Consider the following 26560-nt stretch of genomic DNA (forward strand, 5'->3'; position numbering starts at 1 on the left):
GATTCGCAGACTCAACTGTACTTTAACCCCGAATCACCAAATATTTGTTTATTTATTTATTTACGGGCAAGCCCAATTCTATAAAAATAAAGAAATTCCATTTTCAATTGATTATCAAATATTAAGTAAATACACTAAGCATCAAAATTAACGCACCACCTTAAAAATGGGACATTTTTGATGTCTCTTATTTCCTGAACCTGTTGTCCGATTTGAGTGATTTTTTTAGTATATTATAGCTTTATTCTTCAAGAATATCGACGTAATAATATTATTGCTAAACGGGTAAGTGTCATTGTATACCGGGTGTAACAATGATAGTGTGTTTTTTCCTCAAAGTTTGGAACACCGTGTGGAATATTGTAGCGTATGTAAAATATTAAAATTAAAACTCAACGGTAGCCTTAGGCTTTATTAACACTCTGCTTTTTGATTCATTCGCTTATGTTGGATAATAAAAAAGTTAGGTACTTTAACAACTAGCAATGTTCTTCATCAATACAGGGTATTTCTAAATAAGTTCGACAAACTTTAAGGGGCAATTCTGAATGAAAAAATAATGACCGTTTGCTTTACAAACATATGTTCACAAATGCTTCGTTTCCGAGATACGGGATGTTGAATTTTTTCTTACAAACTGACGATTTATTTATTGCTCTAAAACCGGTTTAGATATGCAAATGAAATTTGGTAGGTTTTAAGAGGTATATATTTCGCATTTTTGACATACAATTAAGAATTTTATATTATATGTCAAAAATGCGCAATAACTACCTCTTAAAATCTACTAAATTTCATTTGCATATCTCAACCAGTTTTAGAGGAATAAATAGACAGTTTGTAAGAAAAAAATCAACATCCCGTATCTCGGAAACAAAGCATTTGCGGACATATGTTTATAAAGCAAACGGTCATTATTTTTTCATGCAGAATTACCCCGAAAAGTTTGTCTCACTTATTTAGAAACACCCTGTATTGATGAATAACATGGTTAGTTGTTAAAGTACCTAACTTTTTTATTATCCCACATAAACGAAGTAATTAAAAAGTAAAATATTAAGAAAGCCTAAGCCTACAGTTGAGTTTTAATTGCAGTATTTTATATACGGTAGAATATTCCACAGGGTGTTCCAAACTTTGTGGAAAAAATACACTATCATTGTTACACCCGGTATACAATGACACTTACCTGTTTAGCAACAATGTTATTACATTGATATTCTTGAAGAATAAAACTGTCATATACTAAAAAAATCATTCAAATCGGACAACAGGTTTAGGAAATACGAGACATCAAGAATGTCCCATTTTTAAGGTGGTGCGCTAATTTTGATGCTTAGTGTACATACTATACAGATAAAAACAATAACATAATAGGATATAGAAAACAATAACATAAAAACAAATTAACAAATTAAAGACGTTTCACTCAAATATTAATCCCTTGTAAATTGCTTTTAAAACGACTGATGGAGTTGTCAAACAGTTGTAAATTGTAAAGGGAGTTAGCTAGATTCAAAACTCTAGGTATGAATGAAAAAAGTGAATAATTAACTCTATGAAAGGGTACATAAAATGTTCGCACTTGTCTAGTGGAGCGGGGTGGTACAAACAGTCCAATCTTATTAAGAAGTAAACTGCATATACCATTTAAGACACTGAATAGTAGTAAAAGGTCTCTGTGTTTTCTCCGGCTCGCAAGAGACGAGACCTGCAGTTGATGTTGCCATAAAGTGTAATCCTCATAGGTATGAAGTATACATATAATTGAAAAATTATCTGTAAATGTTTAATTTTTTTTTATCTTTGATTACAAAATTATTACAGATGGAACATTATCTTTCAGGAAATACATAATCGTAATCGTCATACATTTTTTTAAGATACATTCATCACAAATTGGATTTTTCTAAAAATATATTTTCCAATTGTATTTTTGCAGGAGTGTCTTCAGAGTTATCGGCGAAAAACATCAGTTTAGCTGTACAAATAACGATGTCCAACATATCTAATATTGATTTGGAAGGCGGATCTAACCATTCTAGTGATAATGAATTTTATTAAATTTCTGTACTTTGTACTTTAGACAAATTAATTTGTTGAAAACTACTCTTTTAAAAGGAAGTTGTATTGTATGTAAAAAATATTGAAACTAACATATCGTAACATTGTAGGCACGCTGTTACATATATTGATCAAAGAAATTCTTCAACTTTCGTATATTGTAGAGCAAGAGCTTCAAGAGCAAGAATTTTTGATGAAATTTTGTTATGGTGGAATGTTATGATTATTGGTGTCTTCATAGCTTTGTTTTCAGTTATTTACCTTTATATAAGCATCTCTTTCGTACACCAGTCAATGGGAGCAAGAATAGGATATTACCTCCGAATTCCATCCTACTGCATGGATTTTAATGAAATTTTGGACCTAGCCTCTAGTTATCTCCTAATTCAAAGTCTACGCTATGCCGATGTGTGCTTTTAGGGGTGGTTCCCACCCCTTCTTAGGGGTGAAAAAAATTTTTGGTTAAAATTACCACGGAATTCGCTAGAGAACCTAATTCTAAGCAAAAACTGTTCTATAATTTTTTTTTGAAAACTCAATACTTTTTGAGATATTCGTGGTTGAAAATTGGCCATTTTCATTGAAACATTCGAAACCTTTTCGAACGGTTTTTTGCGAATACCTTAAAAACTATGCATCTAACTAAAAAACTGTATTAAACATTTTTGTAGGCCATAAAACAACAAAGAGACACTTGCCTTCATAAATCTTCTAGTTATAATACAAAAGGAGATATGGTAGGTGAAAATAGTTTGTTTTTTGATATATTCTCAAATTGGTGTATTCAACTTGAAATAACAGAGAAACGGTCGATTTTAGGTGTATAATGCTAGTGCATTATACACCTAAATACCTTTTGTAGTGCTTGAAAAGACCTTTAAAATGAGCTATATTAAAGGGCCATTACATTAAAACTAAGCGAGATATGCTGCAAACAAAATTGATAACTAATGTATTTTAAGAAAAAATGAGAAGTAATTTTAACCCCCATCCACCAAAATGTAAATGCATCGTTTTCCTTTCACAATACCTTTTATTATAGTGTTATTTCTCTGTTCAAAAAGTTGGACGGGTTTAAAATGAATGGTTTTTGAAAAAAAAAAGATCAAATTATAGAGAGCATTTTTAAATTTTCTTAAAAATTTTCCTTTTTCTCCATGTAACTTGAAAATGATAAGAGATACAGTAATGAAAAATAAAAAGGAAATTTTTATCTGAAAAAGCCCTACATTTTTGTGTGGTCTCTTTTTTTTCGTATTTCATATCTTTTTCGAGTTACATGGAGGAAAAGAAAGATTTTTAAGAAAATTTATAAATGCTCTCTATAATTTGATCTTATTTTGATCTGTGAAAATATCAAGTAAATCGATGTAGTAGGATGGAATTCGGAGCCAAATACCCTCATTGACTGCCCTATCAATGTTTCCACAAGAAATAATGGAAGGGCGTGTTAGTTAGTGACCTGCATATTAATAAGTCACATACGATATCGAAAAAAAAGAAGAAAAATGATTAATACGGCGATGACTGTAAAGAATTAGTGCGTAGAACATAATATCATAAAGCAATAACACAGCCACACACAAGGTTCATGAACTCACGGACCCAAAAGCACTGTAAGATGGCACAATATCACCAAAGCTGTTTAGCCAAGTCCTAGAGGATGGGTTTAAGAGACTCAATTGACAAGAGGAAGGAATAGAATAAACGGAAAAAATCTTAACCATTTGCAATACGCCGATGATGTCTTCCTGGTAGGAAGACATCATCGTTCAAGTTATGAAGAGGGGTTAAAAATACGCAATAGAAATATAAAATAATAAGATAGAACAGGTCTCAAGCTACATAATATACAGTATGGTGCAAATAAAAGGAATAAATTCGTTATTTCGTAAACCGACGACACTACGGAAAAATCCCGAAACAGGTCGATTTTTGTTATTAAATTATATTTTGGCGTGTATATCATACCAGTGACATCATCTATCTGCGCGTGATCATGTAATCCATGATTTTTTTAAATGAGAATAGGGGTCGAGTGATAGCTCATTTGAAAGGCCATTAAATTCTCTATTCAGTAATATAAACATTTACACAATTATTTGTACAGGGTGCAAAAAAAATTAAATAAATTATTTGATAAAAAAAAGAAGAATGTATGTAGTTTATTTAATTCAAAATAAATTTTACTGTTGCCCAAAAACGGAAAAAATGTTTATATCAAAAATAAACATTGCTTTTCGATTAAATTCAATGTTCAAGCCAGCTCCCGCCAGCCAATTGCCTCTTAGGAAGTTTGAACATTTAATTTAAGCTAAAAGCAATGTTTATTTGTGATACAAACATTTTTTTACTGGTTTCTAACAGCAATAAAATGTATTTTGAATTAAATAAATTACATACATTCTTCTTTTTTTTGTCAAATAATTTAAATTAAAAATTTTTTCTAATAAATAATTATGAAAATGTTTATATTATTAAATAGAGAATTGAATAACCTTTCAAATGAGCTAGCACACGACCCCTATTGTCATTAAAAAAATCATCGATTACGTCATCACGCCCAGATAGATGACGTCACTAGTATGACATATATGGCAAAATATAATTTAAAAATAAAAATCGACCTGTTTCGGGATTTTTCCTTAAAGGCGCCGGTTTATGAAATAACGAATTTATTCCTTTCATTTGCATCATACTGTATATTTGAATACAACAGACTAAAGTGAAACTTTGCAGGCCATAACATCAGGCAGAAGACTATAGATGGAACAAAAAAGTGCTGCACTGGAGAACCTAGGAATTAAAACGACACAAAGTAAGACCACAGATGAGGAGGGCAGAAGATTTAATGAGACATGCTGGTCCAAGATGGATAAAAATTGCAATGGACAGAGAATAAAATGAAAGTCAGAGGGGGAGGCCTATATCCGAATTTGGATATAATAAGTGCTTTAGATAAATGTAGATTACCTCACTGAAGCCAGTATCCTGCATTTTCTTTTATTGTATACAGTAACTGTTGCAATTGGTATTTATATGAGCAAGTAAAAATGTTGTTCGTGTCTTGTGCAGTTCTTGCAAATAATTTAAATGAAACAGATTAAACATTAACGTTAAATTTTTATTTAGGTAAGCGAAGAGAAAAATAGCCTTTTTATAAGGAAAATACTTTTAAGGAAAATGATTATATTTACCTAAGTTTTCGTTTCAAAAGTTCATTGTATCAATTACTGCGTTCAGTGTGGTGGGTATAACGCTAAATATAGCAACTGCAGACATTCTACGCTCCATAAACAAAATCAAATTGAAGCATGGTAGGTATATCTAATCCTGGACATTCGACAGTAGTACTGATTACCTTTTTTTTACAAGATTAACAATTAGAGCATAATAAGAATATATGAAAATAATACAACTTTCTTTTATTTAGAGACTATCTTTTAAAAATAACAAAAAAGTTTATTGTTTATGAAACAAAAACAGATGGTTTACTTTTAGTTCACTGTTAAAAAAATTTCAAAAATATTAGCCAAAGTAACCAATATAAGGGTAATAATGAAGACAACTTAAAATATGTGTAGGGTTTTCTTATGACTTGCAAATTTAAAACCAATTTTTCATATAAAAAATTTATTTTTTATTAAACAAATTCTTCTCTTCATTTGAATGGCCTTAGCTGCCAGGGCTATCCGGCCAGCTCTAGTAAACAAATTGTAAAAAAAAACTGGTTGAACCGAAAATGATTTTAATTGTGCAATATAACATATGGATTATAAAATTATAGTTATAATTAGAGGTGTATTTTTATTTTATTATTTGCCACTTTCATTTATTAATATTTTTGTTAACGGTTTCTACTAATATTCACCAATATGAAGCGGCAGTTACAAAAAACATCACGACTGTGGTAAAATGTTAAAAAACGATAGTGTATAAAAGTAAAAATGAATTTATTGTCTTGAAAAATGCTTTTGCTAATATTTTTGCCTTTAAAAACGCACTTACATATTGTATTTGTACTTTATTCTTTTTAGAAGTTTGATATTACGTCATGTACAATTTTAAGTTAACTTTTAATGTATTTTACGTTGACTCAGTTCAAGACGTAACCACTTAAGAGTTATTTCACACATTAATTTAACGTGCACGCTCGATTTAACTCGAGCACGCTAAACTGTCCAAACTGTGCACACTCGAGATAATTCGAGCGGCGTTGTATTTTATGTTGCTAAAATTTTTCACACTCGAATGCAATCTAGAATTGAAAATAACAATGTGAAAGTAAAAAATATATATCTCTTTTCTACTTATCACTTACGACTAATCTCTTCCTTGTGAGCCGCTTTCCGACAAATGTGCATAATCATATTCTTATTCGGTCATTTTTCAATATATATTTTACTAAAATATAATATAATGTAAAAAACAGTAACTGCGCAGTAAACAAAACACGTTCCAACAAAAAGATGATCGTTGATCGCTTCGTCCTTACGATTGTTCCAACAAAAATTGTTATCATTCGGTAACAGTTTCGTGACGATCATTTCAGTAATCGGATAAACGCAAGTACTGGTTGGGCTAATCTGCGCACTAGGATAACTTTTTTCATTAAATACAAATTGATTTTTTTGGCCGGTCTTTTTTTTTTATTTGATACACTGCATTTTTACAATCTACTCTATATAAAAAGTAATAAGTAAATGGCATGTAAGTCAATTAACATGAGTTAGTTACCGTCCAGTGACGGTTCTCTAAGTATTATTGTGGTAGGTCGTCTGGCCATATTCTCTTTAGTCTTCTTTCAGCAAGTGATTGGGTGAATAAATTATTTATCAATTCGTTGGTGTGATCAGTGGTGCGATTTTTATATTTTATTGAACGATTTTTTATTAAGTCCTTGAGTAGTGGGATGTCCAGATCATTGTGAAGTGTCTGGTTGGATACTACGTACCATGGAGCTTTACTTATCATACGGATAATTTTGGATTGGAATGTTTGGAGTATCTTCGTATTTGAAAGTTTACTGCGGCCCCATAGTTCTATTCCGTATGACCAAACTGGTATAAGTATAGCTTTGTACAGAAGCAGTTTATTTTCAAGAGATAACTGAGACTTCTTGTTAAATAGCCAGTTCATATTTTTTACTTTAAGGTCTAATTGTTTACGTTTAGTTTTAATATGCGTTTTCCATATGAGTTTTTCATCCAGATGCAATTGGAATCGGAGTATTATTTATAGAAACGTGAGGACATGTAGATTTTCGGGTTGTAAAAGTAATTTGTACTGATTTGCTGGCATTAACATTTATTTTCCATCTTTTGAGCCAGTTTTGTAATTGGTCTAAATGATTTTGTACTTTTTGTGATGCTACATTAGGGTCGACATCCATTGCTAAGATTCCCGTATCATCAGCAAAAAAGCTAAGAAGGTATCATTTCTGGTTGGAACGTCGGCTGTAAATATCAGATACAGAAATGGATCAAGAACGCTACCCTGTGGTACGCCATATTGGATGGTGTGGTAATTTGAGAAGTTGTCTTCAATTTTGACTTCGAAGTATCGGTCAGTAAGATACGATTTTAGCATAAAGTATAGTTGGTCTGTTAGGTGTAATTTCAGTTAATAGAGTAGACCTTGATGCCATACCCTATCAAATGCCTGTTGTATATCGAGAAACACTCCAGCGCAAAACTTTTTCTCTTCAAGAGTTGTTTTAATTATATTTACTATTCTATGGCATTGTTGGATGGTTGACAAACTCATATAACTATTACATCTTTCAGGACTTGACACTAAGGACATCAAGATTATAAAAAATCTATTTTGGAATCAAACAGCCCACATAAAGAATGGACATATGGTGAGTGAAAACATAACCATTTCTAGAGGGGTTAGACAGGGCTGTATTCTTTCGCCACTGCTTTTCAACCTGTACACGGAACAAATATTTCTAGAGGCAATGGAAGAGTACATTGAGGGCATCAAGATTAATGGCGTACCAATAAGTAATTTTTAATATGCAGATGATACTGTTATACTGGCGGATAACATCGAAGATTTACAGATGATGCTAAATAGAGTAAATACAATTGGCAACCGATTTGGACTGAAGATCAATAGAAAGAAAACTAAATTTATGGTGATCAGTAAAAAGAACATTCAACATATCGACCTGAATATTTAAGCCGAACGTATTGAAAGAGTACACCGATTTAAATATCTGGGATATACAGTAAATGATAAGTGGGACCCAGACGTAGAGATTAGGATCCGAATTGAAATAGCAAGATCCAAATTCATAAAAATGAGAAAGCTCTTAAGCAACCGCAACCTAAGCGTTAACCTCCGATGACGCGTGACGAAATGCTACGTACTCTCTACGCTACTTTACGGAGTAGAAGGGTGGACGTTAACAGCAGCAACTATAAAAAAATTAGCGGCTCTAGAAATGTGGCTGTATCGACGCATACTGAGAATACCTTGGACAGACAGAGTGACCAACACAGAGGTATTGAGACGAATGGGTAAAGAGGTGGAATTGTTAACATTTGTTAAAAGGAGGAAAGCGTCATACCTGGGCCATGTGTTCCGTAATGATAAATACAGTCTGCTACAGCTTATCGTGGAAGGCAAGATTGAAGGTAGAAGAGGTTTAGGCAGAAAGAAGAAATCCTGGCTGAGAAACTTGAGATAATGGTTTCAAATACCAGAAGCTGCGAACATAATACTTGCGGCACAAAACAGAGAAACCTATCGTTTGATGGCCGCCAACCTTCGGTAGAAGACGGCACATAAAGAAGAAGAAGTTGGATGGTTGAGTGTTCACGTCTAAATCCGAATTGGTGTTGTGGTATAATTTCGTTTATGGGGTACAACTTGCTCGATTTTATGTAATAGTAGCCGTTCTAATACTTTCGACATTATTGCGAGTATGCTTATAGGGCGATATGAATTTGCTTGTGTTGCGGGTTTACCAGGTTTCGGAATCATAGTAACTTGAGCTAATTTCCATTGTATTGGAAAGTAGCGAAGACGTAGTATGCTGGTGTATATTACAGTTAATAACACCACTGCTTTTCTCGGTAGCTTCTGAAGTAATTCTCCTGTTATCAAATCATAGCCAGGAGCTTTCTGAGGATTTAGCATTTTTATTTGTTGTCGAACTTCTGCCGGAGTAAATGTTGTCAGAGGAAGAGATAGTTGACATGGAGTTTCGAGGTACCTTTTTATATCGTCATCTTCATTGTCATTGTTTTCTGGTGCTGAGAATACAGTTGCAAGAGGCTCTGCGAATACTGTGGTTTTTTCTTCATTTGTGCGGACCCAGGTCATATCTGTTTTTCTTAAAGGTGAATTTGTTATTGTCGGTCGTTTAAATTTTTTTGTAGCTTTCCATATAGAGTGGTCTTCATGTGAGAGGTTCGAAACATAAAACTGGAAGGAGTCGTTTTTTTCCTCATATAGTGCTCTATTTAGTCTATGACTTATCCTATTAAGATACGTTTTATTTAATGGATTTCTCGTTTGTTGCCATATGCGTCGAGCTCTTCTTTTTTCTGCTACAAGGTCTCTTATATGGAGGCGAATATTATGGTTTTCTTGCACACTTCTTTGACGCTGTGGTGTTGCTTCCTAACGTGCTATTTGTAAAACTGTTGTTAAATAGTCTACTGCTTTCCTACCTCTTGGTTTTCTTTTATCCTAATATCTAGTCTAATATTTGTATTTACAGAATTTTGGAAAATATCCCAGTTTGTTTCTTTACTTGACATTTTGGGTGGTAATGTTCTCCATATTATGTGTGTGCTTAAAGTTATTATTATTGTGCTGTGGTCTGATGTTAAATCGAAGTTTGACTCTATTGCACTATGGATGTCAGATATCCCTTTTGTTACAGCAAAATCTACCAAATCTGGGATTTTGTTGGGGTCCGTAGGCCAGTATGTGGGTTCTCCCGTTGATAAATATCTTAAGTTATTTTGTTGAATAGTATTCATTAATGCTCGACCTTGAGGCGTGATTAATATGGAACCCCATGTTAAAAAACTAAACATTATTTTCGATTTTTCAACTAGCTACACTATTAAATTAAATAAGTTAAATATGGTACTCCAGCATCAATGGTAAATTCCTTTTTGAGATTTATCTTCTTCAAGTACCATGTAATGACAAGCGTTGGAGAGCATCAGCACAATCTACACTTTTAACATATTTTCTAAAAGAGAGTCTGCTTACTCCATACCATTGTGTAAGGTTCTTTAGCCAGGAAGTATGCCTGTGACCTGAAACTCTATTTCTTTCTGTTATCCATTTTAGGGGTTCATATGTATCATTTCTTAAGATGTTGCCAAAATATTCAAGCTTGCGCTACGTTACTGTTAAATTAATATATATTTACTTTTTGTTAAATTCACTCAACCTACCCCAAAATGTGGTCCGACGGGGTTTTTAGTTTGTTGTTCTGTTTTATGCAACCATACAATGATAAAAATTTCAACGCAAATTCGTTAGACGACTTCATAGGGAAAGTACCACGGCACTGATCATACCAGTCCCTAGCCGAGTCGGAAGGGCTGGAGGGGTAAGTACCTGTTGTGTGTTCTGCTTCTGACTTCCTTTAAACCTGTTGATTTACTGACAAATGATGGGACTGCACACGCCGACCATAAATCAACAGTGTTGCCCTATTTCAGAGATCGTAAACCACACATATTGACGGAAAGAACAGTATAATATCACGTTGGGTTGGTTTCCGTCTTTAGCTTTTGTCTTCTATTACCTATTTTCTATTTGCCAAGAGCGCCGATCCACCTTCCGTTGGATCACGGCCTTGCGGCGGTGCCTTTAGCGGCTTGTATGAGAAAGGGATTATCAGGATGGTCGTGGATAAATGTTTTACGGGATTTTATACAGAAAATTTGCAAGACAATCATAAACCGAAAATTACGATCATTTTATGATTGCACAAACTCTGAATTTCGCTTAATAACGGCGTAAATTTATATAAATAAGTCTAAAATCAAACGGGTTTGTACATAAGATAAAGAGAGAGAGAAAAAATATTTTATAATTCGATATTCCATAAATCTTCTGCAGGTATTCTTCTTATAGATAATAAATGACAACGGCTTAAGCTCTAATCAGCTTAGCTAACGCTGGGTTTAAGCTGTTTTAAATGGCACCTAGACTAACAGTATTTATGAATGACAGTTTTATGGACTTCAAAAATGTGATTTCGGTAAACTTAAATTACAATTTGCGCCATTATTAATCAACATTAACAGTTGGCACAATGATATGAAATGATCGTAAATTCAGACGAATTTATTCATGTAAATTTTATTTAATTTGAATGACATTATATTTTCCATAAGATATGTTCCGTGTCCTCTAGTAAAGGAAATGAAATTTAGACAACACGTACCGTATCAGCTTATCGACACGTTATATCTTGTATGGTTATATCTTTACATGGTTATGTATGCTTGTATATATCATCATCATCAGTAGCTAGACAACCCCTTTTGGGCCCTGGCTTGTTCTAGAATTTTCCGCCATTCAGTTCTGTTCCTTGCTTTGTTCTTCTAATTAATAAGCTCAAGTGTTTTCTGTGTTGGTAATCTCAATGCTTGTATATATACAGACAGAAAAATACACCATATCCGTTTACTCTCAACATATATTTCTATAATTTGTAAAAGATCTGATGAAGTAACTTTTAAAGTGTTTATTGTACTAAGTCTTGATAAATCCATTTTAATATCTTAAATAATTATATTTTTAAAAATTTTTTATGTACGTACATGTACTAAGAGAAATAGGGGCAATATGTCTTTTAAGAACTGATTCATACTTGGGTGATCAACTTAAACTACTACATACATACTTAGCTTGAGAAGATGATAATGTAGTTACTTTTTTACGGTAGAATTATGATGGTATAAAAAATCAGCACGATTATATGCGCAAACTATTAGTTGTTAATTTTTATTCCAAGATATATCTCACTGTACACACCATTAAATATATTTATTAACGTAAAATTTTAATGAAGTCTTTGTCTGAATATCATTTGCGTTTCAATTTCAAATTATGGTTTGACTTTACATGAATATAAAAAAGTTGCTGACGTAAATTGCTGACACTTATTAACTTTCATATTAAATATTAATTAAAAATAAATTCAATTTTAACATGCCTTCAAAGAACGAACTTTCAACAAACATAAAAATCTATATTATAAACAAAATAATCACTAGAGTCAGCCACTATTATTTGCATTTTCACTGTCTATAGGAAGAGGCCAGATAGTACCAACTGCCTTTGAGTCACACACTACGCAGTTCGTTTAGAAATTAGCTGTACCACATGTGCAGGTGATGCCTGGGTTATCATTTTTCATCATCACCATCGTGCTCATGGAATATTGTGTCATGTTCCCAGTTTATTTACGGGTATTTATTTGGTTATACCGTATTCATACCTGTCTATATACTCATATGACATTGCGTATTTGCTAAATTCGGAAGCGCCGAATTTTGGTCGATTTCTCCATCATTTCTATCCAATTTAGTGTACTGGCGAGTTAGTAGCACAGTCCCAGACCGACACAGCCAAGCTGAGCCTCGACTTTAGCTTGTCTGTTTCATATACTCATATGACATTGCGTATTTGCTAAATTCGGAAGCGCCGAATTTTGGTCGATTTCTCCATCATTTCTATCCAATTTAGTGTACTGGCGAGTTAGTAGCACAGTCCCAGACCGGCACAGCCAAGCTGAGCCTCGACTTTAGCTTGTCTGTTTCACCAGTTAGAAACTTCCATATAGTCCACCAAGAACCGTCACCAACTTACCGCGTCAGATTTTCTCGCGTCCTTGTCTACACCATTCTTCCATCTCAATCTTTACTTACCCCCTACTTATATTTCGCACAGACATTAATCCTGGGATTCACCTGAGAAGGTAGTTTTCATGCACTCTAGACATATCGTCCCACATCTTAGCCTACTATTTTTAGGAAGAAAATTATATCTCTTCCATGTGCTATTTCTTTACATTTCTTCTAGATCTCAAAGTTTAGAACCAGTAAGGTAAATACTGAAATTGGAAACTAAAAAAGTGTTAGAACATGTAATGAAATTGAAGCACATTGAAATCAAGTTTGGAATCAGTATTTAGAAACATTTAAGGGTGGAAGTGACAAAAACAAACAAAACAATGGAGTGAATGTTCAACAACATAATATAGAAAAGCAAATACCTGATAATATAGAGAGAGCATAAACAAACAAAAAACACGTATATACATATCTAATGTAATTGACTCTTTCGTAATGTACACTGCACTAGATTGCAGCTGAAATGAATGAATGAAGCCCTGAAACTAGAATGACATAACAGTAAAAACATTGATGGACAAAACAAGAACTAATCAGATTAGAAACTTAAAGCTTGATACTGACGGGGAGATAGACTATAATTTATATTATATCTCATATCGCTCAATATAGTAATGAGTGAACCTGCATACACGGAACCATAATATATATTATCTGTGTATTCAAGCTCACTCATTACTATAGTGAGCGATTTGAGATATAATATATTTTATTATAGTATAGCTCCCCATCAGTAACAAGCTTTATGTTATTTATAATAAAGGTTCTCGATAGAACTTTGTGTGGTATACGGACTTGGTTTCATGCCCTGCCTTTTTACACACACATTAGAGGCTCCAAAATAAAAAGAAGAATGGAACAGATAGATTAATAGAGGTCAAAAACCAAAACATTTAGAATATTCCTAAGTAATAGATATATCACTAGTCGAAGAAAAAGCACAGAAACGACATAGAAAGAGACCGAATTGAAGAAAGGAACGTTGAGGAAACAGCAATATGCTTTCTGTTTGTATAGAGTGATGAGTGCGGCAAATATAACGGAATTGTGAAATAAAAAGAGATGAAACTAGTAGAGGGGGGAAATTATCAATAGAAACCTATAAATTTACATTATATTGATAGTTTCCCACCTTTTTACATATCGGAGTCAAACTGTCACAGGAGAATTTTATAAAATTCTCCTGTCACAGTGGTAGTTGCCAAACTCCTCCGATACATCTAAAGGTAAGAAACTATCAATATAATGTAAAATTATAGGTTTCTATTAATAATTTCCCACCTCTACTAGTTTCATCTCTTTTTATTTCACTATGTATTGTGTTTTCCGTCTTTTGCATTATTTTGCCGGTTCTTAGTGCACTCATCATTGTATAAACTGAAACAACATAACTCTTCTGTTTAGAGATGTTATCCATATGTTATTTTAGATCATATAACAGGTAAAATTATAAACTAACAGAAAGATAAATTTATAACTTTTTTTGTCTGTACCAAATTCTAATAGAACACTGTTAAATTCATATTTTAATACATAATATAAAATTCATTTAAATTTTACGTTCATAAAATAGCACTGACCATCTATTTCTTCTAGTCATTATATAACCGAATTGTGCAACGTTTTTAGGTTCTTAAATTAAAAGGCCTACGATAATCATGAAGATAGTTATAACACTTTAAGTTTAATTAAAACAGGGTGTTTGTAGTGTTTCTGTCCCCCTCAGACTGCTTTTATATTCCTATGTAAGACGAAATTTTACAAAATTATTTGTCAGATTTTACAGTACAGCTAAGTATCGATTTAAAATGCTTGAACTAAGCATTGTGCACTTTGCATGTTTATCCTAGCGGTTGAAGCTATACTGATAGGTTAATTACACCTGTGAAATAGAGGTGACACCTTTTACTAATTTCTCTACCTTGTGAGGTGTAGTTCTTTCAGGACAATAGTACGTTCTTTAACGGTAAAATATTGCAACACCTCTAAATTTTAGAGAACCGCTTGGATTGACATGAAATTTTGCATACACATAGCTAACAAGTCAACGAAAAAAAGTGATATTGTGCCGATGTGTGCTTTTGCCCTTGGGGTGGTTTTCACCCTCTCCTTGGGGGTGAAAAAATATACGACCAAAGTAAGTCCGGAAATGGATAAACTGACTAATTGTAAGTAACTTTTGTTCTATAGAGTTTTTTTATTAAGTCAAGATTTTTCGAGTTATTTGTCAGTGAATATGTTCATTTCTTCAACAAAACAACCACGCTTTTAGACAGTTTTTCGTAAATAACTCAAAAAGTAAGTATTTTGTCGAAAAAAAAAACATTCTTAGCAAAAATATAGCCTGTAAAAAATTTAAAAAAGTGGTGTATATATCACGTCTCTATACCTAGTAGAAGCAGAGTTATAGCTAATGAAAAATAGGTTCATATTCGTCAAATTCCAAATGGAATACTTTAACGTGAAATAACAAAAAATTAAGCACATTTCGGGGAAAACTCATTACAATTTATTTAGTGTTTAAAAAAGGCTTCATTTTTGTTTTATAAAAAAAATTTTTAGCATCAAAAGTAAACAAGTTACGCTCAAAATAAAGTTAGTCTTTTTTTTTGTTAAAAAAATCGGAAAATCACCTCCTTATTAGTATCTCAAATGAACTTAATCGTTACGACTTCACAAGTTTCTTGACTCGTGTATGTATTGTTTATATGATCTGTAAGTTTCATCGGTTCAAAGTCCTTATTTTTGAAAGGGCTGTAGTTAAAAGGGGTTGAACGAGTCACTGATCACGAATGTATGCAAAGTTAGAAACACCAAATCTTAATCAATTTTTGTCTTACAGGAAAACAAAAGAATACAGGATATTCAGAAAAGCAATGCTGACTTTTTTGTTTTTTTTTTGAGATATTTGGTATCTCTAACAATTTTTAAGTTATTTTGAAAAAAAGCATATTTTTCAAAATTAAAATTTTTGAAAATATTACTTTGAAACCAAATTTTTTCAAAAATAAGCATTTTGAATCGATGAAACTTACAGATCATATGAACACAACATAAGTAAAATAATTTGTGGAGCGGTAACGACTAATTTCATTCAAGTTGCTAATTAGGGGGTGGTCCTCCCGATTTTTTTTTGCCAAAACAAAAGGGACCAACTTTATTTTGAGCGTAACTTGATTAAATTTGATGCTAGAAACTTTTTATAAAAACAGAAATAAAGCTTTTTTTATACAATTTAAAAAAGTTATAATAGGTTTTCCCCAAAAAGTGCCTAATTTTTTGGATATTTTGAAATTTGGCGAATATGAACCTATTTTTTATTGGCTATAACTCTGGTTCTACGAGGTCCAGAGAACTCGCGCGTACACCATTTTTTTTTTACTTTTTTACAGGCTATATTTTTGCTAAGAATGTTTTTTTCGGCAAAATACTTACTTTTTGAGTTATTTGCGAAAAACCGTCTAAAAATGTGGTTATTTTGTTGAAAAATGAACATTCACTCGAAAATAACTCGAAAAGTGTTGACTTGGCGAAAAAAACAAAAGAACAAAAGTTACTTAAAATTAGTCAGTTTATCCATTTCCGGACTTATTTTGGACACATATTTTTTCACCCCCAAAAGGGGGTGAAAGTCACCCCCAGGGCAAAAGCACACATTGGCACAATATCACTTTTTTTCTTTGACATGTAAGCTATGCGTATGCAAAATTTCATGTCAATTCAAGCGGTTTTTTAAAATTTAGAGCAAAAACCGTGAAAGAATGTACTACAACAGACTCATAAAACACAGGTTAAAACAAAATACATGTATTGAGGATATTTATATAACACAGTACGCTGGACACTTCAGTCTACAGTGTTTCCCGTGCCAATGCATGCGTTTTAATGTACGTAATCTACGTAGAAATTGTCTGTATGCGCCTACTCGTTCGATTTCAAATGGGAAATGCATTGAAAACATCATTCAATCACTATGTGTTTATAGCTTTGTTTAACAATAAAAAATTAATTTTTAGCAATGAAAGTAATCAAAACCGATAGAATTTGACTTGAACTTTCAAATGCGGTAAGCAGAATTGCCATTTTATTTTTCAATCAAAAGTTATTCGGGTTCAAAAATTGCAATTTTTCGATTTTTTTAAAGTTCAACCGCGTTTATGTCGAAAACTATGCATCCTACGAAAAAACTTGTAAAAACATGTTTTGTTTAGAATAACCCAAAAAGTACAAAACAATGTTTTGTTTTACGAAAAATCGCTGTTATGTGATTCCTCAAGTTCTTTGTTTATAACAATCTTATCGACATCCGGATCGACTGTTACCCAAAAAATTCGTGTTCTACGGGTCAAAATACATAAAAAAAACTTGGGTAAGTCCATCTGAATTAAGGAGGCCGTTGTACCCCCACTGGCGACAGGACTAATATGGCAGATATTTATATTTGTTACACAACTAACAACAACTATATTAAAAATCAATTTAAGAAAATATGTATTTGCTGTACTGTAAAATCTTATATATTTATCATGAATTCCTAAGAGTGATACATGTTCAGGTGTTAAAAATAATAAATTTGAAACTATTTTTGAATCTATTGTTTAAGTAGAATGAAATTGATTTGTGTATTTGTATCCAAAACTTACGTCTTATTCCTTGTATTTCATCTTTCTCTACGACGGCTTTAAAGTCGCCCACACTAATGTTAGCATCATCTTTCTTAATTAACTTCCGAAAAACCTATTTTTCCTTATACCATGCTTTTATTTCATCATTTTTATTTGTTGTTGGACCGTACCTAGGTCTGATATTACCGTTAACAGGTTCATATGGTATTTGAATTCATACGTTTCTTTCAGACAATAGAACAAAGTAAGTCATCGTCTTGACTTACTTTGGTCTATTTGTAGCTAATATTATTTTACTCCATTTTTATGTTCTTGATGAGTTTTTTCAGAATAATAGAAGTCTATTTGTTGTTCTGTCTTATAAAGAAGTTCAAGATCCCTTTAATATGTTAATGATGACGTTGATAATTTCTCGCCGTTGTTTTAACGCTCCTTTCACAAAAATGTAAACAAGTGGCGCTATCATAGGACACACCCCACCAAGCCATCACTGAGGCAGGATAATGACCTCGTTTGGCATCAGTTCGCGGCCTTCCTTGGATGGCCATGCATAAACTCTATGGTTTTGATTATTCAACGTTTTCTCCATAGTAAACTTTTTTTTATTTGTAAAGATGATTTCTTTGTAACGCTCTTTACGGTACAACAACAGGCGTCTTGATTTTTTTCCACTTTTGTTTTAATGCAATGGTCAGGCATTTTCCTATTTGTTGTTTGTAAGCCTCACGTCCCAATTCTTGTTTGGATTTTTGCCAGAGGCCATGACTTTTTGTTTTACGGCAGGTTTTTGGTTAATTCTTGCCCTAACCGCGTTAATAACCTGTGACGTATGAGCTACACATGGCTGGTCGGATCTGTTAGTCATTTACTCTTCCTGTATCCAAAAACAACTTTTTTTTATTTAGGTAATGCCTTGACAACTAATGGCCATTGGCATGGTAGGTACGGTAAATTTTTGCAGTTAGGTACCTAGTGTCATGTGTAGTGTGTGTGTTGAGTAAGTGTCTTGTTACTTTGCAAAGTCGACGTCAGTGTCTTTGCAAAGAGACGCTAGTTGTATCCAAACGTCTGCGGTTCCTCCGGTGAGTACCGATCCCACAAGGACAGAAACTATTTTTATGTATAATAAACGAAAAATTCCTGATCCTGGTGACAAAAACAATTTAATACTTTAAAACACGTGTAATTTTAACGGTTTCAATAATTCAAAAATACGAGCTCTTTCTATTCCGCACTTATGAAGAGCAATGGCAGCAGTAGAGTTGTCTTTGTCCTGCTACTCCATATTAACGGTTCAAACTTATAGACGTAAATATAAATAGACTGATTTGTCAGCCGTACAAGCTGCGTTTAAAGCAGCTTTACATCTAGGCTATGCAAGTCCGTCTTGCATGGCATATTTCTTGCCTAGCTTGATCTGTTTACGTCAAAGCTAATTCTGTGCAATTTTTGGTATCACTTTCATTGTTGTCAACAAAGGAAATATACCAAAACATTAACTTTAGATACTTATTTAGAAATTTCACTTAAAAATTTCAGCCCAGCATTGTGTATATTTAAATATAAATCACAACTTATTACATCCAATAAATACTTAACATTTAAACTTACACAATAAGGTTAAGTTATATTTTAACCGTAAATTTTGTCATGGGCAACATAAGCTTTTCATCTAGCACAGGAATTGTATGAAAATAGCGCGTGGGCATGCGCAGTTACATAATCTATCTTGCATGGCTCTTGCCTAGTAGCCCGATAAGGGAACACAAAATTTTACGAAAACCTCCAAAAAAATAAAGGAAAGATGAAAATTTGGGAATAGCTAATTGAAATTGTCTATTAATATACAAGAAAAAGTTTACAATTCTACATCCACTCCATTTTACAAAAATTGGGAAATACGGGGTGAAAAATATTTTCTCAGGGGTGAAAAAATATACGTTCAAAATAAGACTGGAATTGGATAAAATGCCTAATTCTAAGCAACTTTTATTCTATAGTTTTTTCGCTAAGTCAATACTTTTCGAGTTATTTGCGAGTGAATATGTTCATTGGTAACAAAAAAAAACATGTTTTTGGACGGTTTTTCGCAGATAACTCAAAAAGTAAGTATTCTAGTGAAAAAAATATAACTTTTAAAAAACTAAAAAACATGGTGTATGCGTGAGTTCTGCAGACCCAGTAAAAGCGGAGTTGTAGCTAATGAAAAATTCCAAATCGAATATTTCAATGTGAAATATCCAAAAAACGAAGCACTTTTTGGGGAAAATTCATTACAACTTTTTTAAAGTGTTAAAAAAAGGTTTATTTTTGTTTAAAAAAAACTTCTAACAATAAAAGTAAGTGAGTTACGCTCAAAATATTGTTGGTCCCCTTTATTTTTTTGTAAAAAAATCGCGAAAATCACCCCCTAATTAGCTTCCCAAATAAAATTAATCGTTACCGCTGTACAAGTTACTTTACTTATGTATTGTTTATATTATCTATAAGTTTCATTGGTTCAAAGTGCTCAGTTTAAAAAAAAATAGGATTAAAATAAAACATTTTTTTTTATTTGGAAAAAAATGGAATTGTTTATGGAATTAACTTTAAAATTATTAGTATTACCAACAATCTCAAAGAGTAATCAAATGCAGGTTTTGCTTTTCTGAATATTTTTGATTTTTTGTTTTCTTGTTAGACAAAAATTGGTTACGCTATGGCTGTTCAAAATTTGCCTAAACTCATGATTAGTTACTCGTTTAAGCCATTTTAACTACAGCTTTTTCAAAAATAAGCACTTTGAACCGATGAAACTTACAGATCATATAAATAATGCATAAGCAAGGTAACGTATGAAGTGGTAATGATCAAATTTATTTGTAACGCTAATTAGGGGGTGATTTTCGCGATTTTTTTACGAAAAAATAAAGGGGGCCAACAATATTTTGAGCGTAACTCACTTACTTTTAATGTTACAAGTTTTTTTAATAAACAAAAATAAACCTTTTTTTAAACACTTTAAAAAAGTTAAAATGAATTTTCCCCGAAAAGGGCTCCGTTTTTGGGTAATTTCACATTGAAATATTCGATTTGGAATTTGACGAAGAAGAACCTAATTTTCATTAGCTACAACTCTGTTTCTAGTGGCTCTACAGACCTCATGCATACAACACTTTTTTCAATTTTTTATGAGCTATATTTTTACTATGAATATTTTTTTCGCTAAAATACTTATTTTTTGAGTTATCTCCGAAAAACCGTCCAAAAACATGTTTTATTTAGTTAAAATTGAACATATCCATTCGCAAATAACTCGAAAAGTATTGACTTAGTGAAAAAACTCTATAGAACAAAAGTTGTTTAGAATCAGTCATTTTATCCAACTGCGGTCTTATCTTGAATGTATATTTTTCACCTTCGAGAGGGGATATTTTCCTCCATTTTACGAAAATGGAGGGGATGTAGAATTGTTAACTTTTTCTTATATAATAATAGACAACTTCAACTACCTATTCCCAAATTTTCATCCTTCCTTCATTTTTTTGGGGGTCAGATTGTTCTTTGATCGGGCTATAGCATGAAAATTGCATAATAGAAGTTAGATGGCTACGTTGTAAATAAAAACGTAACACGTTTATGCTTATTTACAACTCTTGTATTACTTGTTGGAATGAAGTATAAATTATTTTATAGATAATCATGGAATCTATCACTCTTAGGACTATTACACTAAATTTTGTCTAGTCTATTTCAGTGGTTGTACATATTTATAATGAAATATTTATTTTGTACATGTTTAGATTTTTGTCACTTTTGTATAACTAAAATAATCTAATTTGGTGCTTAGGGAATTAAGTTTTTTCATTACATTAACATACATTTGTTATAAAACAAACCAAAAAGATAATGGGTAAGAGATTGTAAAGTGTACTTTATACAAATATTTGATTTTTTACAAAATTTATTAAGCGCATTATCTTTCTAATGTAATAATTATTACTCAAATATTCAAATGGTATATTACTTTGTAACAAAAAAGATGATTTATGTATCAGAGTTATAAAATTAATTATTGTTTGATAGTTTGGTAACATGGAATTATTGATGAGAAATATTGTTCTGAGGCTGTTATCGGTAGCATATTTTTTTATGTCTTTTGGGCATGTTTTATCCAAATCAAACCAGACATAACTGCTCGGCGAGCAAAAATCATTCTCGCTTTTGTCGATGACGTAGATGCAGTGGCACAATCAACATTAGAATTTAAGGATATTTTCTCCAGCTTTGAAGAAGCTGTATTAACCCGGGAGTAGTCGCGCTCACTTCTGTAACGTGAATAGTCGCGTGTTAGATTCTATCTCAAAATACGAATTGAAATACGAATTTACAACAAGTTTTTATTTTATAGTATTTTTATTTACTTGTTATGTTAGAAATATTATTTCTAACAATTATTAAAGCTAATTGGCTCTCCTCAAAGCCATAAATTCCACAAAAAGAAGAAAAAAAAATAAAAAAAAAATTCCTACGCATTACTACACCCTTCCTCGAGGCACTTACGAAATTTTTTCAAAATTGCAAAATTTTTCATCAAGTTATCGCGAAAAAGGATAAAATGTGAGATTCTATCTAACGGCGCGACTACTCGCGGGTTAAACATCGGTCTAAAAATAAATGAAGACAAAAGAAGAAAATACAGGTCGTCTCAAAATAAGAGCGACAGCGAATAAGGCAAAATATTACTATAAACGATCATAACTTCGAAGTGGTTAAAGAATTTCAATATCTAGGAGTAACAATCACAAATGCCAACAAAATAGAGTGATGCGAATTTCTTTGCAATGCAACATCCAATGAAGTCAAAACTTCTTTCACGAGGTCCAAAAATGCAGATGTATAATATAAGACCATAATACGACCACAACATAGACGCTAACAAAAAAGAAAATTAAATAAATTGCTGGTGTGGGAACGTAAAATCCTTCGAATGATATATGGCCCATGCAGAGACAGCGTGACAAACGAATGGAGGCGCAGATACAATAACGAGTCTCTATTCAGAAAGAAAAATCTAGTCAGATATATAAAGGCCAGTGTGTTCTGGGAAAGGCCAGATGAAAGAAGGTCTATAGGACGGCCTAGAAAAAGGTGGAAAGATGCAGTCAAAGAAGATCTGGAGAAAGTGGGAGTGAAACAATGGGAATTCGTGGCACAGGACCGACAAACATGGAAGGCAATAGTAAGCGCGGCAAAGACTCACGAAGAGTTGTAACGCCATTGATGATGATGAACATGTTTTATGATCTCAACAATAGGTATTTTGTGGCCTAAGTATTTGTACGAAGCAGTATCCTCCATTTAGTTCCTTACTTAACCAAGTTTGTAATTTGCTGTGTTTTTGAGATATTTTCTTCTTAAGGTGCCGAGACCGCTTGTCGATCGTTTGCTCTCATGTTGCCCAGCATATTTACAATCGTCTTGTTTACAGCCGCATGAAATAGTTCAGTGCTAGTTTGCCAAACCATTGGCGTAGGTTTTTAAGCCAAGAAGTTCTACGGCGGCCCACACTTCTTTTTCCCATTATTTTACCTTGCATGACAAGGTGAAGTATGTCATATTTTTCTGGGTGACGCGTGATATGACCAAAGTATTCCAATTTACGTCGTTTAACCGTGTTCACTACTTCACAACTTTTATTCAAACGTTGCAAAACCCTTTCGTTTGTGACTCTTTCTACCCAACTGATCTTCAGAATACGGCTGTAGACCCTCATCTCAAATGCTTTTAGGTTCTTTAAAAGCGATTCTGTCAGGATCCATGCTTCAACCCCGTAAAGTAGTACTGGGAATATATATAACATCGAAACATTCTTATGCGAAGTTCCAAATTGAGATCATGACTGCAAAGGATTTTCTTAAATTTCATAAAACTTGTTCTTGCTTTGGCAATTCTCCTTTTAATTTCTGTACTAGGGTTCCAGCTTTCATTAATATGAGTACCTAGATATACAAGATAACTTACGCGTTCAATTGAGTCATTACCAATTGTTACGTTATAGTTATAATTTGAGATATTTATACATGCCTAATTGTCGCTAGGCTTCATGTAGTCTTTCCGGTATTTTTTTCGTATTATCCGGTCATTCAAATTTATCTGTTTACATCTATGTATATCTATGACCCAATGCAGGTATCCTGATACAATGAAACCTATTACCTGATTTTTTCTATGTTCTTCCATTTCTCTCTATCTATCTCTCTAGCCATTCTAGCAAATTCTTACAACCAAATGGGCCGTGTATCGTCTCCACCTCGACTTTTTTCACCTTCTACCTTCCCCTGGATGGTAAGTTTTTCAAGACCATTTCTTTGAAAGACGTGCTCAAAAAAGCCTTTTATTTTGTTTTGTTATTTGCATTCTTAATATTCATTTTATATTTAGCTTATTCAGTATAGATTTATTTGGTTTTCGGGCTACTAATGGTATTTTCAGCATTCGTCTCCAGCAGTACATCTCAAAGGGATCTGTAAACTTGTGTCTTTATAAGTGAAATTTTTGTCTCATTGTACCAGTCTCATTTTTTAACTATTTATAATGGGAAATAAGCCACAATATTATTAAAAAATGATTTTTATTAACGTTTCATTTTTGTATTGATAGGCATTTCATGACCTTTTCAAGTTTTTGTTAATTTTGCCATATAGTTTTTTTTCAATTGCTGACCGGCGCTTTATTTATTTCTCATGCTCTTGGTGACTACATGCCTAGTCTCATGCTCTTGGTGACCCTGAAACATTCAGTTCATTCTCCATTTACTCTCATTCTGGCATAATAGGGAACTTGCACATTTTTTTACTACATAATAATGTTCAGTTTTGTTTAAAAATGAGATTTCCAAAATTTCACGCTTCAAAAACTCATAGTTAAAATCTTCTGTGTATTTAAAATAGTTCAAACGACCCGTGACGTCATCTAATTGTACTTTACTTATGTTTATGTTAATATTTATATTTTAATGGCATTTGTCGTACGTCATTGTAATAATATATACCAGTTTGTTGAGATTGGAGTTTGATACAGTTTTTGAAGAAAAGGAAAGAAGGTTTACTATGGAAAATAAAACACTATAAGTGTTGTTTAGTGCCATTTTGTAAAAGTAAAACTATTAAAAACCCCAATAAAATATTTATTGGATTACCGGCCGAAAACGGCGTTTAAAGTGGTTACTTGTGTGCTTAAAAAACGTAAAGATATTTCAGTTAATACACAAGGTCTTCAAGAATGTAGAGATCATTTTATCGTAAGTATAATGTATATGTTGTCTGCTTACCAAAAACACTTAAATATTAGTTCGAAATTGTCTTAACAAAAACACTCAAATATTAGTCAGAAATAGCAACTATCAAAATTTTATAAAACTGAGTGTCAGTATCAAATCAATGCCAAACCTAATGAATTAATGGCGAGGACATCCAATACTACAATGATATGTCGTCACGACCAATGAGGGTGTGTTTTGCGCTAATTTTTAATCGACTTTAGGGGCCAAGCGAAAGACAAAAAACACTTTTTTTTCATTGATATATGTTTCAAATTATGTTTTGTTGTGATTTATAGCATTTTTTTTTAATTTCAATTTTTATGCAAGTTCTCTATTGTTATTGTATAGGCTTTTAATGAGCTGTATCTGCCCATATGACAAAAAGCTGCCACATTTTACACCAATTGACTATATTGTTCAATTCTCTGAATTGTTCTACTTAGTCCTTAGTAAATTAAAAGGGTTATATCCTCTCTAGAATTATGTGTAAAAGTATCTTGTTGCATACTACTTCGGTAATGTTTATTGGTGTTGCTTTGTCCTTGTTAACAATTATTATGTAAAGTTAAACAGTTTTCAGTTTATTTAATGAAATATTATAAAAAAGAGATTAAAAAATGAGGTTCTGCAAACGAATAGTTTCCGAATAACCTTAAGATATTCAGAAATGTTAGAACATATTTTAGATCCAAATCTTCCAAGTTACCAATCCCTAAACATTAATACCAGTGATCAAATATGTAATATTAAAAAATTATAACAAATTAGGAAAATAACACTTTTTATAGTGTCTATGCAATTCTTGCGTTTTATCTATGTATGCTTTTAATAATCAATTAGGTATTTTATTTCATTATCTTATTACATCAGTAGGCAATAGTTATAATTTCTATAACCTAATTATGATCTTTAATGTTTATATTTTTAATTTTTGCATTATTTTTCGTATTTTTCTATTTTATTATACCTATTATTCCTACTTACTACTTAAATTAAGGACTTTAACAATTCAACTGTTGCATAGACACATTATTTGTTTTATTAGTTGTTACGTTAAAATTTTGATAGAGTTATTTTTACTATCAAACGTAGAAGTATTGTGATGATATTAAAATTTTTATTTGTCCTTGTCAATGAATAAATTTGACATTTGAACTGAGTTTTTTTATGTACCGTAAATAAAATGCGAGGTCGGTAGGATAGTCTAGCGGGACAGGAGGGTCTTCCGCACTTCACTTCGCTGTGAAGTATTTACGTTCAAAACCTGGCCCGGTGAACGGAAAAACAAAAAATCTAAAGCAGTAGTATAAAATTCTAATATGAATCTGAGGCTTGGACTGGAATACGCTGGTGTCTGATCAGCCTATGGGGAGCCGCACGGCAAGGGCTAAGGTCTTGGTGATGCTTCTCCATAGATCCCTACCGGGAGTTAAAGCCTAATATGCCGGTGTATTCAAGAAATGCGAGTCTGCTTCCAAAGCCCAAACAGTGAGGTCGATACTCTGTCAATCAATAAGTAGACTAATCAGAGTTATCTTCTATTATGGCTATTAACCACGAAACGCCCTGCGCTTTTGGCGATTTTGAACGTGTTTCTTCCATTTTTGAGTGGATAATCCCAAAAACCGCATAAAAATTAGTTTCTCGGATTTCTGAAGATGGCGCAC

General features: G+C 32.5%; 1 protein-coding gene across 2 annotated transcripts in view; it reads left to right on the forward strand.

Moving 5' to 3' along the window:
• The window catches only part of LOC114326023 (serine/threonine-protein phosphatase 6 regulatory ankyrin repeat subunit A-like), a 76405-nt gene extending 50357 nt beyond the window's left edge, over positions 1 to 26048 (forward strand). Inside the window, exon 17 of one of the 2 annotated variants that reach the window (XM_028274218.2) lies at positions 1943 to 26048. In XM_028274218.2, coding sequence (XP_028130019.1) covers positions 1943 to 2064 — 122 coding nt within the window. In that variant the 3' untranslated portion in view covers positions 2065 to 26048. The remainder of the gene's footprint in view (positions 1 to 1942) is intronic. The other variant, XM_028274217.2, reaches the window with a different exon arrangement.
• The last annotated feature ends 512 nt before the right edge of the window (positions 26049 to 26560 follow it).

This window comes from Diabrotica virgifera, chromosome 3, assembly GCF_917563875.1.
Source record: "Diabrotica virgifera virgifera chromosome 3, PGI_DIABVI_V3a".
NCBI lineage: Eukaryota > Metazoa > Arthropoda > Insecta > Coleoptera > Chrysomelidae > Diabrotica > Diabrotica virgifera.